Source organism: Melanotaenia boesemani, chromosome 15, assembly GCF_017639745.1.
Source record: "Melanotaenia boesemani isolate fMelBoe1 chromosome 15, fMelBoe1.pri, whole genome shotgun sequence".
NCBI lineage: Eukaryota > Metazoa > Chordata > Actinopteri > Atheriniformes > Melanotaeniidae > Melanotaenia > Melanotaenia boesemani.
Window position 1 is genome coordinate 8,960,856 of NC_055696.1, and position 14,916 is coordinate 8,975,771.

The window sequence follows — 14,916 nt, forward strand, 5'->3', positions numbered from 1 at the left end:
AGCTGCCCAGGCCATCTGGAGGTCATTTAAAAATTAAAAAGTAAGGTTTTTTCTTTTTCTTTTTTTGTTTTTTTAGTTCATTTTGACATGAAACATTCAAACATGAAACAAATCTAACTCAGGAGATGAACCAGCATTATTTGGACATAACATGCCTCATAAAAAAGTTAACTGCTATCTTTTGGCATTTTGTATAGCAGTAAAAGTTGTTTTTTTTTCTAAAATATAATACAAAAACATACATGGAGTAAGATGGGTGGGGTGTGGTACAAGTGATTGAACCGCTGAGAAAAAAATCTTTGTTGGTGGCAGCTATTTTTGTGGCCAGGCAGTGTAGCTTGCAAGCATTTTTGTTTTTAGATAGGGCTTAATAACCTTGAAGCTATTTATTCTGTGAGGGACTCTACACACAAGGTGGCGCACACGCACTACTTCAATCTTAACAGTGTGGCTGTCGGGGAAAGGCTCTAAGTAGGGTGTATTGACTGTTTGTAAAAATAGGTCTGACCATGTACGATGTTTAGACTGGGGAACGTATCAAAGACGTAAACACCACTGCATGCAGATACAACATTTACACTTCCCTAGCTGTCATACATGTCGTGATTCTTCTCTAGAATTCATATCTAAAATGTTAAATGGGATTTTTTTTTCTCAGTCATACAGATACTTGGAATAAAAAGACTTTCCCTCTTTTATTTAACATCTAACATGTACCCAACTGAATACATACAACACCTGAAGACACTGGAAAACAACAGATATTCTTCTACTTGCTCAGCCATCACCAATCTCTGTTTGATATGGAGCATCTCTATTTTATCATGATTATGTAGAAGTTACTGAATCAGATTTAACTGACAGTGGCCTAAACTTAGTGCACTAAGTTAGCCACAGTTTTTCAAAGGCCTTCGGTCAGAGAGCAGTCTTTATCAAAGAGAAGAGCAACAAATGATGTGGCCGTCACAGATCCCTAAACAACCTAATTTACAGAACTGTGGTAGTTCTCTATGATACTTGGAAAAATGGATCTTGTGTGCCTTAAGGAAGTTCTTTTTTTTTTTTTTTTTTTGTTTGCAACACTTTTTTTATTTACAAATAAATATGAATCAATTATGGCATTAACTGCATGTTTAGCACATGATTTGTTTGCTGCATACACAACAGTTAGCAGTTTGCTGATGTGTAATCCTCAGCATGTACTGTTAGTTCACTGTGCTGCCCCAGCGTTACATCCTCCAAATTGGTTTAGGGCCGTTATCTCAGGTTCCGGGCTCCATTAAGACTAATGGAAGCATAACCCGCAGGAGCAAGAGCAGCATCTTTTCTCTGCATTGATTCAGTTTGTCCAGACACACACTTGTAGACATTAAGGGCTCTGAAAATAATGGCCTATAGCTCCTAATGCATCTCTGCCTCTTTAGTTTGTAATGATGGATGAGCAATGTGTGTGTGTTTGTGTGTGTGAAGAAGACATTAACAAAACTATTCATGTGGGTTTGCTGATGTGATAATAAAAGCAGAGTGTAGCATCCATCACATATAGTCTTTGGGTAATTATTGTTTTTGCTTTCCCATTGTTTAGCCTCTTGTTAAAGAAAATGTGATGATAAAATACAAATTTAGTAGCTTAAAATGTGATAAATTAAGGTAATTGTTAGTTGCTTTCTCTCCATTATGGGTCAGAAGATGACTTGAAATTGTTCTCTGAGAGAGACTCTTGGTGGGATGCCAGATGTTTCATCTTCTAGGCGCCAGTGTGCATTCTCATTTTATTCATTTCTCTTGCATCCTGTCTTTTAACATAGCAGGGTTCACATTAATTACTAATGCTCCATATTTCCATTTTTTTGTCTACCAGTGCAGAAAAGTCAGAAGCTGGATTTTAGCTGTTAGAAACTCTCAGCCATGGTGTTTATGAGCCGGAACATGTGTGAAGTAGCTCATTTACATCTGAGCCTCTGCAGGAGAGTGAGGGAAAAGAAAACTTCTCTGCAGGGGTCACAACACATTGTCACTGTGGGTATCAGGTGTTGTGACACTAAGAGTGTGGTGTTTAGAAATACAAATTATTATGAAGATCGGCACACTGACTCTACACACACTTCCAGAGTTTTCTGTATGTTGCAGCAAGGTCAATTTACTTGTGAGAGGAAATATGATCTGAGAGGGTGGGGCTGCCCTGTGGATCATCACTCACTCATCTATGAGTGCCTGTCATGTTTCTCATGCGCACCCTCATCCAGCTCAGTGTGGATTATCAGGGCTGCTGTGGCAGCGTTTGAAGACCTCAGCATAGCCCTTCAGCTGTGCACAGAAGTATGAAAGGCTCCTGGCTCTCTGGCTCCCTCAAGCAGTTAAGGTAGCTCCTATATTTACCAAGCATGCCAGTATTGAAATCCAAAATGGAAACTGACAGAGGCTGCGAAGCAGAGGCGGGCTAAGTATGCCAGAGGACGACTTGTAAACTATTTAATGTTATGTGAGAAAGATAGCCTTTGGAAACGTGAGCTGGCTGATGCAACACAATATCAAACCACTTGTCAGGAGGTATTAAAGTTGTCCTCTGTTGGGACACTTTCACTATGGGAATCCAAGAAATGAAAGCCATCTCACTGCACTGACATGCTGTTGCAGCAGCACCAGCAGTGCAGAAACATACCAATTTCCTTTTTTCAACACAAATGACTGATGAGAAACTAGGCTTCTTCTTTCACTCCCCCACCCCCCACCCACCTCGCTCAATCACTCACAGGAGGAGCTTGGTACGAGGGGTCATCTTGTTAATCATTTTTCACTTCATCGTTTGCGGGGGATTGTTTAACTTCCACCTGGAATCAGTAAATCTGACTTTGTGGGCCACATATTTTGCTGCTTTTGTTTCTTTGTCTTGAAGACTCAAGGTAAGTCAACAGAGTGCAGAATTATTTTTATTTTTTGTGACTGTATCTTTATTTTTAACAACCTCAAAAAATAACAGTTATTATTATTCAGTGTCAATTGTTGGTGCAGAACAGAAGTCACTGTAATGAAGTTGGTTTTAAAGTCATACCAAAAAAAAAATAAACGATTAAAGTTACAAAAAAAAAAACAAGATTGAACAGGCCAATGCTGATTGTAAGATGTATTTTGTTTTACTGTAGGTGTGGGTCAGTATTTTAGGTTGTAATCTCAGTTTAAATCAGACAAGAATGACAAATCCCACTGACAATAACTCAAGTATCTCTGAGACTGTTTAGGTCTTGAGATCGCTGGCCCAGATTTTTAGTCCCTGTAGACACAGTGGCCTTATTTCAACAAATTAACTTAGAAGCTCCTGGGTCTGATAACAATAAAACTATGATTATGGCAATGATTAACTTTTGAATGAGATAAAAGTACAAGGGAAATCCAGTTAAAGAGATTTCTAACTATCTAAATGTATTCTATCTTAACTTTTTGTCTCTACTGCCTTATTAATCCTGCCACATCATTGCAGGAATTTATAATGTGATTATAATTTTTTACATACTAAGACCTGGACTTAGCTTTACACCAGGATCTGAATTTGTTAGCATTATCTCTATCTCTCCTTCTCAGATACAATTAACAATTGAGAGAGAATTTGTTTGTGTGTGTGTGTGTGCTGCATGTAGGGAGAACTTGCAAAAAGTCATCAAAGAAACAACAAAATCTCCTTAATGAGACAGTTTTGCTATTAATGTTAGAACTTCATTTAGTGTTCAGTCCTTTTCCTGCATTTCAGCAGCTGTGTTGTTTTGCTTTGTTTTGTTTTTTCAGTGATGCAGTTTTGTGTTTAAGAGACGTCCCATAAACTTTAAAGTCATCTTTAGCAGGCCAATATGAAATGGGAGAAGTTAAAGCCTCCAGAGCCAGATGACCCTATGTGTTGCTGTGAATGTGATATCTATCAGTACAGATGTTGCTGTGACTGTGAAGATCTGGATGACGCCTTCAACAGGTATGAGGGGTGTGAAGAAAAGGGTCAGCACTGACACCCACCAGTACTGGGAGGTGAAAGAAGCTTACATGTTATTCAGGTAGTAGGGGTTCTTTTGGGGCAATTTTTGTGTCCACAAAAAAAAAAAAAAAAACTCTTTGGCTGGGTCAGAAACCAGGAGGACAGGGGCCATAAGAGAACAGTTTGACATTTTTGTAAGTGATCCTATTTGTTCACCACTTTAATGTCTGCCACTGAAATATGAAACTGCAGTCCTCAGCTGGTTTTACAGCTGACAGTAACATAAATTCACATAATAACACCGTCCAGGCTGCTGGGAATCTGTGAAAAATATATCATTTTAACCTTAGTTGAAATGATCAGGTCAAACATGTCTTCTTTAGGGGCTTTTTTTTACTGGTTAAGACAACCTAAAAAAAAAAAAACAGTCCATGACAATCAAATTTGTCCATGTTCTTGCTTTGACTACAGCAGCTGACTGTGCTCAGGTATCAGTCACTGTCCCCATCGTCATCTCCAGTTGATTCAAAACACCGCAGACTTATTACCAGGGCAAAAAGGTGCACGTACATCACTCATGTGCTTGTCTCCCTGCATAGGATTTCAGTTAGATTTTTTTTATTGATTTTTAAAATCTTACTGATCACCTTTACAGCCTTAAATGCCCTCACCCTACTACATCTCAGGTTTATTGAACTGGTATTTGCCTCCCAAACACTGAGATGTGCTGATTCTGCTTTGTTAACTATTACCAGACCTCAATTTGTGATAATGGGAGGGCTGTCTCCATTAGAGCTCTTTGCCCACTGAGCTGGGGAACACTATAACTCTAGCTACCTTTAAGTGTCTCTTTAAATATTTCCGCTTGTTTTTTTGTTTGTTTGTTTGTTTTGTTTTGTTTTTGTTTTTTGTTTTGTTTTTTTTACTTAAAGATAACCTACTCCAAATAAACTACTTCACAATATCAGTTCTTGAAAAGGAGTTTTTGTAATGATACACTGTGATGTAAAAGTGAAAGATGTGGGAATTTTCAGAAAGAAAAGTTCCTCAAATGTCAAACTGTCTCCTTAGTGTACACCTCAAGTATTACATATGGCTTTGCTTAAAAGAAAGAGTTTAATTTCTGTTATGCAACTACAAAAAAAAAAATTAAAAAAAAATTCAAAGCTCTGTAAATGATCGAAATCCTTTATTCAAATGAAAATGGTGCAAAGACACAACACATGAAATCTTTAAACACCTTTAAACACCTGTTCATAGTCACAGGGAAGCTGACAACTATTCTACCAACTAGCAGGCAGGAGGCAGGGTACACCCTTCACAGGTCCCCAGTCCATTGCACGGCCAACACAGAGGCAAACAACAACTATTCACACTCACACTCACTCCTGAGAAGAATTTAAAGTGACCAATTAACCTAACATGCATGTCTTTGGACTGTGGGAGGAACCCATAGTACCCAGAGAAACCTACAAGGACACAGTAAGGCCACTGTTCGAACCCCTCCCCAAGGCCCAAACCGGCAACCTTTTTGCTTTGAGCCCATGGTGCTGTTTTTTCTTTTTTTCTTTTTCTTTTTTTTTTTTATGTATTTCATCTTGTTCCGTATATGTTTCCGATTTGATTTAAAATCCGGTTTTTGGCAGCAAGTCAATAACATTATCAGGTATAAAGAAGAGACTCCCAGAAGAGGTGGGAAAGAATTCATCACTGAAAAACTGAGTTAACAAAATAGTTCAACAAAATAATATCATGTATCCCACAACCCTGAATTGGAATAAGCGGTATAGAAATAAATAAATGGATGGATGGATGGATGGATGGATGGATGGATGGATGGATGGATGGATGGATGGATGGATGGATGGATGGATGGATGGATGGATGGATGGATGGATGGATGGATGGATGGATGGATGGATGGATGGACAGACTTGAAATTGCCAAATCATTAATGATGTCATTATCTGTTCCATACAGCATAATTAAATACTTAGTAAAGTCCCTGTATGCATTGTGATTTCCGTAAGGAGGCAGTGCATGAAAAACAGAAATCATTTTGTAGTAGAAAGCAGGCTCAGCAAAATTTCTGTTGTGCCTCGGGGCAAATCTATGATGGACTGAGGTAAACTGGCCTGTGGTGGGATTAAACAAAATCCAAATTTTTTTTAATATATAAATATATATATGGTGTGTCCTCGGGGCTAAAGAGGAGACGGAGGATCAGCCTTGATACTGCATCAATCTGGGCACAGACAAACCTCCAAAATCTGTGTTAGTTTAGGTGTGCATTAGTGCACATGGCACAGGCTACACACAGAAGATATACTAAAACATATAGGTTTTACAGACAACATTTGCTGCCTTTTAAAGAAATTTCGTACTTATGTCAGCAAGACAATGCCAAACTACATTCAGCATATGTAACATGAATATGTAATAAGAGTCAGGGTGCCTGCAGTCCAGATCTGTCCTCCAATAAGAACACAAGGTGCATTATGAAACAAAAAATATGTAAAATGAAACCTGAACTATTTCACAGATAAACATGTGAAAAATCTGCACTATTTTCAGTTGAATATGGTTTTAAATTATTTTCAGATCTTTTTATTCTGTTCTCATATATGCATGCTATATAAAATGTCTTGACTTTTTTGGAAACAGGGTTTACACCAAAGTAGAGGGTCTGTTTTATCGAATTAGAAATCTGAAATAAATATGATTTCAATTTTATTTATTTATTTTTTATAATATGCTGAATCAAATTACCAGAACCAAAATTATTGTTATTCTTCATTATTGTTTTTATGCTTAGAGGAAGAAAAGAGGGACCCCATAAAACACTTCTTTAAAAAAAAAAAAAAAAAATATATATATATATATATATATATATATATATATATATATATATATATATATTTCCCCTCAGGATACTCTAAAAAGCTTTGCTGAGATGTTATGATCAAAATATCCAAGTGATTATCTGCTGTGTATTATTACTGCATAAATGTTATTATAATCATAAAATTATAAAATTAAGTTACATTAAAAGAAAAGAAAATCTTCTCATGATTTGACAACCACTCTTCTCTGTAGGTGGCTGAAAGACAAACCACCTACCAGTGGATTTCAGTCTCCTGTTTTTGGAGCTGTGATCGACAACCTGGAGATCTCCATGGTCCCAGCTCTGCTGCTGCTGCCCCTGCTGCTGAGGGTAGCAGCGCTGCACTACCTGCTGGGCATCATCATCCTGACAGCTCTACCCGGCCTGGTGCTGTGGTACTACTACGCTACACACCGAAAGAAGAGACGCACCCTCTTCTTCCTCACACTTGCTCTATACTCTCTGGCCTACATGTATTACCTGTTCATCACAGAGATTTTACCTCGTGGGAATGTCAGCCAGCTGCAGGTGTGTGCTGTGACCACTGGGATGATTCTGACTATAGTTTGTCTCATTCACACTAAGAGAGGGCCAGGATTTGTGACTGCTTCTCTATATGAAGCAAACTGCCACAGCATGGAGGCTAAAGATGACTCTAAACACCTTGATGGAGCTGTCCAATCAGAAGCTTCTTCCTCAGTGACCTTAGCAGAGATGTTGACAACAAAACAGATTCTCACAACTAAATGGAGCATGTGTCCTGTGTGCAAAATAATGCGACCCCCCCGGGCTGGACACTGCAGAACCTGTGGATCATGTGTGGAGCGTCTGGACCACCACTGTATCTGGTGGGTCTGACAAAAAAAATTTTTAAGAAAATAAATAAATTAACAAATAAATAAAAACAGTTTTTATTTGAAATAGTGAAATATTGAGTGACTAAATCATGTAAAAAATGAGACAGAAACATAACAACTTCCGAAAATCCTTTTTTATTAACTTTAAGCTAAAACCTGGTTTAGATATTTTCTTGTTGTTTGTATGTGCTGCCATATTGATAAACTGAATATAAATTAATTTGAGTAATACTGTATCAGAGAGGTTAATATGAATTTGCTTGTACACTTTTTAAGGCCAAAGACCCAGAGGAGGGTCTAGAATTTCTTATAGGGGGGCAAGCAGGGGCATAGACCAGGAAAATGATTGCACATGTAAATGAGACTAAAAAATAGAGGGAGTGAGAGGTCTAGATTTTAGGAAATAATTAATTGATTATTAAACTAAAGTGAGCATCTGATGTAAAAGTGAACTGTCAATCATATTTTTAGTACTATTTTATAAACAGTTGTTTACAGAGGGTGATTCCTCATTATTTATCTTTACAAACACCTATATTTCATTGATAACAAAAAATAACAGTCTTTGAGCCAACTCTGCAGTTTTTATCAGTGTTTCTTCAGCATTTTTGGCTATTTAACTTCAGTTGTCGCAAGAACACAATAGATGTGTTGATTGAGAACAACATATAAAAGTACATCACATGCTGCATTCACTTTGCAGAGATCTGCTGCTGCCTTGGACTGAAAAAACAAGAACTGCAGGTCTAAGCTAAATAGTACTTCGAGCAAAGTATATACATTACAGAGTGCTTTAGGATGTGATAGTGAAGACAGATCAAATCTGCCTATTGCCTCTTTAATTAAAGTGTATGGAGTTCAATGTTGTGTATTGCAGCCTCACCCTGATCTGACAGTGTCTGTGTTACATGTTGAGATGCTGCAGGATAAACAGCTGTGTTGGACAAGCCAATCACCGCAGCTTTCTGCTGACCCTCTGTGTGTTCGTGTTAACCTCTGTGTACGGGATCAGTTTGGTGCTTCGCAGCCTCTGCCCTCGACAGTATCTGATGACAGCTCTGTTCTACTGCCCTGGTGTCTATAATCAGTCAAGGTACTTCACAATTTTATGATCTGTCTGCAGGTGAATATATAAACAGTGACATATAAAATTATTTCTTATTTCAATAAGAAACTTCAATATTATTTCATAAAACCAAATCTTGTCTGAGTTTTACATGTCCTGATTTACTATTTTATTTTGAAATGATTATGCATTATTTATTAGAAATGCATTTCAAACAGTAGATTATGTTAATGTGATATTATCTTTGCAGCACAGCACTTTGTTTCACCTGCTGTTGGTACAGCAGCATTGTCACAGCTGGGCTGCTTTACCTGCTGGTGAAGCAGGTTCTGAACATCAGTTTCAACGTGACAGAGCGGGAAGCTCAGCTGGCCCTAAGGAACAACAAGGGCCAGAGCCGCCTGCAGGGATTCGTCATCGACACAGGACAGTATTCACGTGGCTTCTATCAGAACTGGGTTGAGTTCCTCACCATGGCAGATGCCTCGGCGTCTCTTCGCTCCAGCCTCACTGACTTGGTTTAGTTTTACTTTTATACTTCCATTACCATGACAACAGACTGTTAATCCTGCATATAAAGGTGTTTGGGGGGAGAGTACTCATTGATTCATATTTTGGAGTTCGGGGTTTTATATATATATATATATATATATATATATATATATATATATATATATATATATACACACACACACACACAAACAAGTATGTTTGAGTTATTCTGAGCCTATAATATTTCAACAATATAAAATTATGAGTCATGAATACAAATGTAGAGAGAGTTTAAGTCAAAGAAAAAAGATAAGACCTGAAGATCAGCAGTGATGGCAGGTCAAATAACAGCAAACAGAACGCTGGATGGAAACCATCATTTCCTGATTTAATTCACGGGCAGTTTTTAAAAGGGTAGAGACAGAAAAAGGATGGAAATTTAGATGCAATAAAACAGGCATGAAAAACTACGAAAAAAGACAGAGCATCAATATGTGTGCAGTAATAAACTCTGGGAGCAGCTTTGTGTTCAAACTGATGCAATCTCATTTTTTTATTACTCTACTTAATGTTATTTTCTGTGATGTTCTGCATTCTTTCTGTCAAATAGGGTTTTTATAATTGTTGTAAGACCAACTGTGCTCCTTTTTCACATTAAAGGATTGTTGGTATAAACCCTGCAGTATAACCTGAGGTATGCCATCTCCCACAATCAATCATAGTCCCGTCTTGGGAAGAGCAATCAATCAAATTATTTAAATCAATCAATCTTTTTCCATTTCAAACACATCTAAATAGATAATGAGGCGCCTCAGCTCACCCAGCAGCTTTTCAGTCAGTCGGCCTGAATAGTCGTTCCTCTGGTGCCACCATCAGGTCAGGACAACTCGATGCCACCTTGGAGAGGATAACTGCTTTCTAAGCCTGATGGCTGAAATTGTCAGACTACATGAGTTATATCCTATAAGTCTGCTGGTCCTTTGTAATGAGGGTTAATTCCTCTCAAAGATGAATGTGTGACGGTCACATTTGCAGCTGACATCTTTCATGACTGTTTATCTGCTTGTCATCATAAAAGTGAGATGCTTGGGGAAATATTTGTTACTGATGAAGAATATGTGTCTGCGCATTAATTCATTTGTTATGCTTCTTTCCACTTTTTGCCTAATAATTCAGTAAATAAATTCACTGTGTTCAAGGACAGCATCTTTGCTCTGGGCAATGGACAGATAAGATTTAAATAAAAGTGGGACAATTCTTTTTATTTATTTATTCTTAAGTTAATGCTTCAGTGTTTCTTCAGCTGTAATAATTCTTCATCCCACAATCAAAATAATAAAGAGCCAGAAATTATTAAGAGTCGTTGACATCTTCATTCACTTGTGACTTTTACAAATGTATTGTGTTCTGTTTACTTGACAGGATCATAGGTTTTGAAAACTTAATTTTCGTGTCACCAGCACTACAGATATGTAATTCAGAGACAGAATTGCAGTTAAAATCAGATTTTATGACAATAAACTGAGGCGAAAGTTCACAGATTTTGCTGTGAGGCAAAAGTTTGCAGCTGAAATATTTTACATAAGTCTGGTTTCATAATTGTTGAAGTATAAAAAAAAATATTTTGGCACATAAATGTTTTAAATATTGTTTTTTCTCATGGGAGAGGGCATGCCTGTTAAAACTAGCAAGGTATGCATGCTGGAGGACTCTGTGCTGTGGCATGTTTCTGCCTGCACTTGATCATAATCTTCTGCTCCCGAATGATCACACTGCTTCAAAACCTCATCGTCATTGCTGGAATTCGTTTTGATCCTGTGTGTTGAAGAAAAGGTCTTGCAGATCCTGGACATGTCCCTCATTTTTGTTCACAGCAGTGGTGAAGGAAGTGCTCAGATATTTCCTTTTATAATTACTTTAAATATATTGTGAGGGTGCAGTATTCAAAGGCACGAATATCAGATGAAAAGCAAATGTAATTTTTTTTTTTTGTGTGTGTTTTATTATAACAACACAACAGACCTAAATGGTATTCATACCTATGCCTTTATATAGGCCTTAATATATATGCCTTAATCTATAAAAAACATTAGCCGAAGTTTTGCTTTTTGTTTTTTTTAATTTGCCATCATTCCCATCAAATAGTTGCTAAAAAGCTGTTTACATGTCTTTAAAGGGAATTTGCAAACATTCATGCTTTCAGTTCCCTCCATAGACACCTGATGGAGTTAGGATCTGGACTTATGACCACAGAAAATGTCTGTTAACAATTTGTAGGATGGGATAGCTGTTTTGTTGGAAGGCCTGATGGTTTTTAACCCCTAGTTTTTCTGCAGACTGTATAATGCTTCAACGATTGTCTTTGGTCCAGAGATCAACACCTGGGTCATCCTTATGATTAATTCATTCCAGTACCAACATCTTAAGAAAGACGCACCATCAGAAACTGCAAAAGACTGATGGAAAAAAAAGACAAGCATGCATAAACCCACTAAGACAAAGAAGCAGCTTTTGGTAAACTGTGTTTATACAATTTTGCACAAACCTCAGTTTTTTTAGTAGCTCCAAGTGTCCAACAAAATAAGTGAAGCATGTGAATATATAGGGAGAAATGTACCTTATTATACAATCACAAATGTTTTTCTTTACTTAATAATTGCATGATTTGCTTTTTCAGTCAATAGTAATCTGATTATTCTTGGAATTTACGCACCTGTTAATTATACTTGTGGATGTTAATGCTTAAAAGCTTGCAGTAGCCTAATCTTTATCTGTGAGTTGCTACTTGTTTTTACTTGCCCTTGTAAAGAAATGAGGTTTGGTGCTACACCCAAGTATTTAAAGGCCTAAAATTGTCAAAGCAGCAGGCCGTGATAAATTTTAGTTGTGACTTATTGACCACAAAGCATAAACTTTCACTCCTTTTGATGACCACAGTGGATTTCATGTCATAGTTAGAAAAAATCATGTAAAAAAAGATAAAAATTTAAACACTCAAAGCAGCTTCCTTCCCCATATCTTTCCCATTTTTCCATCTAGATGCAGCATTTGAGAAAATTTCCAGTGTTTTAACCAGATGCTGTGGGTACACTTTCCACTTAAGGGTTGGGTTTTATGAAGTTTAGTGACCTCTGTAATGTCAGAAAGCATTAGATCAGTAATAAAATTTAGTTGTAATAACAGATGATTAAGTAAAATATTCTTTACTGACACTCTTTACGATCACCTACTTCATTGACGCTGCCCACTCTGCTGTGATGTGATCATAAACTGCAGCAGAACCAGTCGTTGTCACTGAATTAAAGAAGCTAAATGTAAACACAGCTCATTTATTTACTCCAACAGCACTTAATGCTTCAGTTGCTAATTTGGTGTTAAATAGGGAAAGTTTTATAGAATTTAACTGGAATAAAGCAGGCCAGTTCAGTGTGTGGTGAATCATCACCAGGAATCCCACCTGCAAGAGCATTTGTGTTGTCTGTGTTTTACTATCGCAACTGCTGACAGGTAATTTTTGATTCTGTGGTCTCTGCCACAGAAAGCACTGGAGTGCAGCCACTGCCTTGTTTACCACGTTTGGGTACTGTGTTTTTGTGTTGTTTTTTTTACCCTCCCTTTTTGAAACTCATGTGACAATACATATTATATGTTTTTATTGTAAACTATATTAAAAAAATTGTATGTAATTTATACCTAATTGTATGTTTTATGTTGCTCTTGTGGATGTTTTTCACACGGTTGACTAAACTGTGCTCTGGCATGGACCAAAAGTTGTTGCAAAACTGTACATGTGTTTGCCTGCAGCTTCACGTGTTTGAACCCACCCCAGCTCTGTGGATGTGTGGGTGTGTGCTATCTGGGAGGGAAAAGGTGCACACACTCTCCAGTATATAAAGGGTCGTCAGGCTAACGATACAACAACAGAACAACAGCTCTTCATCAATATTCCCGTCATCATCAACTCTGAGCTCACCTTGCTCTTCAGCAGCTATGACTTCTGTGCTCATCCTGCTGGGAGCTATGCTCTGCTCCCTGACAGTTTCCTCTGAAGTCCTACCTCAGGCAGACTTCAACGTAGAGGGGGTAAGATACTTTTACATCACTTAGCAACTTGAGCATCTGGTAGAGGATAAGTTTATTTGAGATATGATGGCATGCATGTAGTACGTTTTGACTCTACAAAACATAAAGTTTTTAAGATAGATGAATAGACCGAAGTGTACACAAAAAATGTGAAAATGTGTATTTTTGCTATAATCTGGAATGACGAGAAGGTGCATTTTGTACATATAATTATTTTTTATTGTAAGTTCAATTACTATTAATCACATGCTCTCAGGGTGCACGCTGCAGTCACTGTAGAGCTCGATCACTTGTGTAGAGCAACACAAATAAGAAAGATTGCTCTTTATAGTTATTTGACAGTAAAATAAACATCTCTTGCTCCTATTTAGGCAGTACAGTTACTGTTTTCAATCTCTTCTAAAGCACAACAGTTTTTACTATTACAGTTAACAGATATAGATTTTGTTGTTGTTTTGTCTGATTCATATGTTTTTGCTGTGTCACCACAGATGGCAGGGAAGTGGTACCTGGTTGGATTTGCCACTAACGCCCAGTGGTTTATCAGGCGCAAAGACTCAATGAAGATGGGCACAGCCATGCTCCAACCAACTGCAGACGGGGACCTGGACATGTCGTATGCTAGTCTGAAGTGAGTGCAAAAGGCCAGACAGGGACACTAGATGTGGAGAAAAAAAGAGTGGGACCCCTATTGAGTCATGTTTCAACACTTTCTTTGCAGCTCTGATGGCACATGCTGGAGAATGAACAACCTGGCCAAGAAGACTGATGTGTCCGGGAAGTTCACCTATATTAGTCACCGTAAGTGTACATGCATGTATGGAACATAAAAGCTGACACAATCCCATCCATTTTTTTCTCTACTTTTATTATGTCCTTTTCATTTTGCCAGGCTGGGGCAACAAAAACGACATGACTATCACTACTGTCAAGTACGATGAGTATGCCCTGGCTTTCACCATTAAAACAAAGGAGGAGGAGACCACCACTGTCACCAAACTATATGGTAAAAACATGTCACGATAGCACAGTTGGTCCAACTTCAACTTGTTCTGGAGTTCTGCGGCGTTGTACAAACTGTGGCAAATTAATGTGAATTCACAGGACGCACCGAGGACCTCAGCGCTGATGTGATGGAGAAGTTCAGGCTGGTCTCCTTGGATGCTGGCATCCTGCCCGAAAACATTGTTTTCCTTCCCAAGAATGGTATTTTTCTATTTGAGACATTTTTACAAAAAAACCTTAAATACAAGTGCTTTTAAGCATTTATTGCCCAACTCTGCTTTATCTTTTCTTTTTTTTTTCTTTTAGGGGAATGCCCATCTGCCTAATTCCCTCATTTTTAATTCTGCCATAGCCATCACAGTGATGCAGGCTGAGGACCAGACCCTTTGCTGTGAAAACTCTGTCAAGGCCTTTGCTGTGAACCAGGACATGTTTAATTCATTTACTCTTCTCACAAACATTCAGCCTGGTTTAAATATATCATTTTTGCTTTAAATCAACCTGAGAATCATCTTTGAAAGTCTGACAAATAAACACAAACATTTAAAATACTTTGCTTTATTATTTT

General features: G+C 37.7%; 2 protein-coding genes across 2 annotated transcripts; both read left to right on the forward strand.

The window, feature by feature from the left end:
• Positions 1 to 14: 14 nt before the first annotated feature.
• Positions 15 to 9,426, forward strand: LOC121653919 (palmitoyltransferase ZDHHC23-A-like). The gene is made up of 5 exons (XM_042007690.1): positions 15 to 2,903; positions 3,781 to 3,961; positions 7,058 to 7,693; positions 8,628 to 8,795; positions 9,019 to 9,426. The coding sequence occupies exons 2-5, from the start codon at positions 3,843 to 3,845 to the stop codon at positions 9,290 to 9,292; spliced, it is 1,197 nt and encodes a 398-aa protein (XP_041863624.1). The 5' UTR covers positions 15 to 2,903; positions 3,781 to 3,842; the 3' UTR covers positions 9,293 to 9,426.
• A 3,738-nt stretch (positions 9,427 to 13,164) lies between these two features.
• On the forward strand, positions 13,165 to 14,899 carry zgc:153704 (uncharacterized protein LOC767759 homolog). The gene is made up of 6 exons (XM_042007691.1): positions 13,165 to 13,343; positions 13,835 to 13,974; positions 14,065 to 14,144; positions 14,236 to 14,349; positions 14,448 to 14,549; positions 14,655 to 14,899. The coding sequence occupies exons 1-6, from the start codon at positions 13,251 to 13,253 to the stop codon at positions 14,672 to 14,674; spliced, it is 549 nt and encodes a 182-aa protein (XP_041863625.1). The 5' UTR covers positions 13,165 to 13,250; the 3' UTR covers positions 14,675 to 14,899.
• The last annotated feature ends 17 nt before the right edge of the window (positions 14,900 to 14,916 follow it).

Bases quoted from the DNA above. Each gene is read 5' to 3' on its own strand.
- zgc:153704 (XM_042007691.1), top strand. From the start codon at position 13,251: ATGACTTCTGTGCTCATCCTGCTGGGAGCTATGCTCTGCTCCCTGACA. The intron at 13,975-14,064 runs GTGAGTGCAAAA...CTTTCTTTGCAG, and splicing joins ATGTCGTATGCTAGTCTGAA to CTCTGATGGCACATGCTGGA. The intron at 14,350-14,447 runs GTAAAAACATGT...GTGAATTCACAG, and splicing joins CACTGTCACCAAACTATATG to GACGCACCGAGGACCTCAGC.
- LOC121653919 (XM_042007690.1), top strand. From the start codon at position 3,843: ATGAAATGGGAGAAGTTAAAGCCTCCAGAGCCAGATGACCCTATGTGT. The intron at 3,962-7,057 runs GTATGAGGGGTG...TCTTCTCTGTAG, and splicing joins CTGGATGACGCCTTCAACAG to GTGGCTGAAAGACAAACCAC. The intron at 8,796-9,018 runs GTACTTCACAAT...TTATCTTTGCAG, and splicing joins GGTGTCTATAATCAGTCAAG to CACAGCACTTTGTTTCACCT.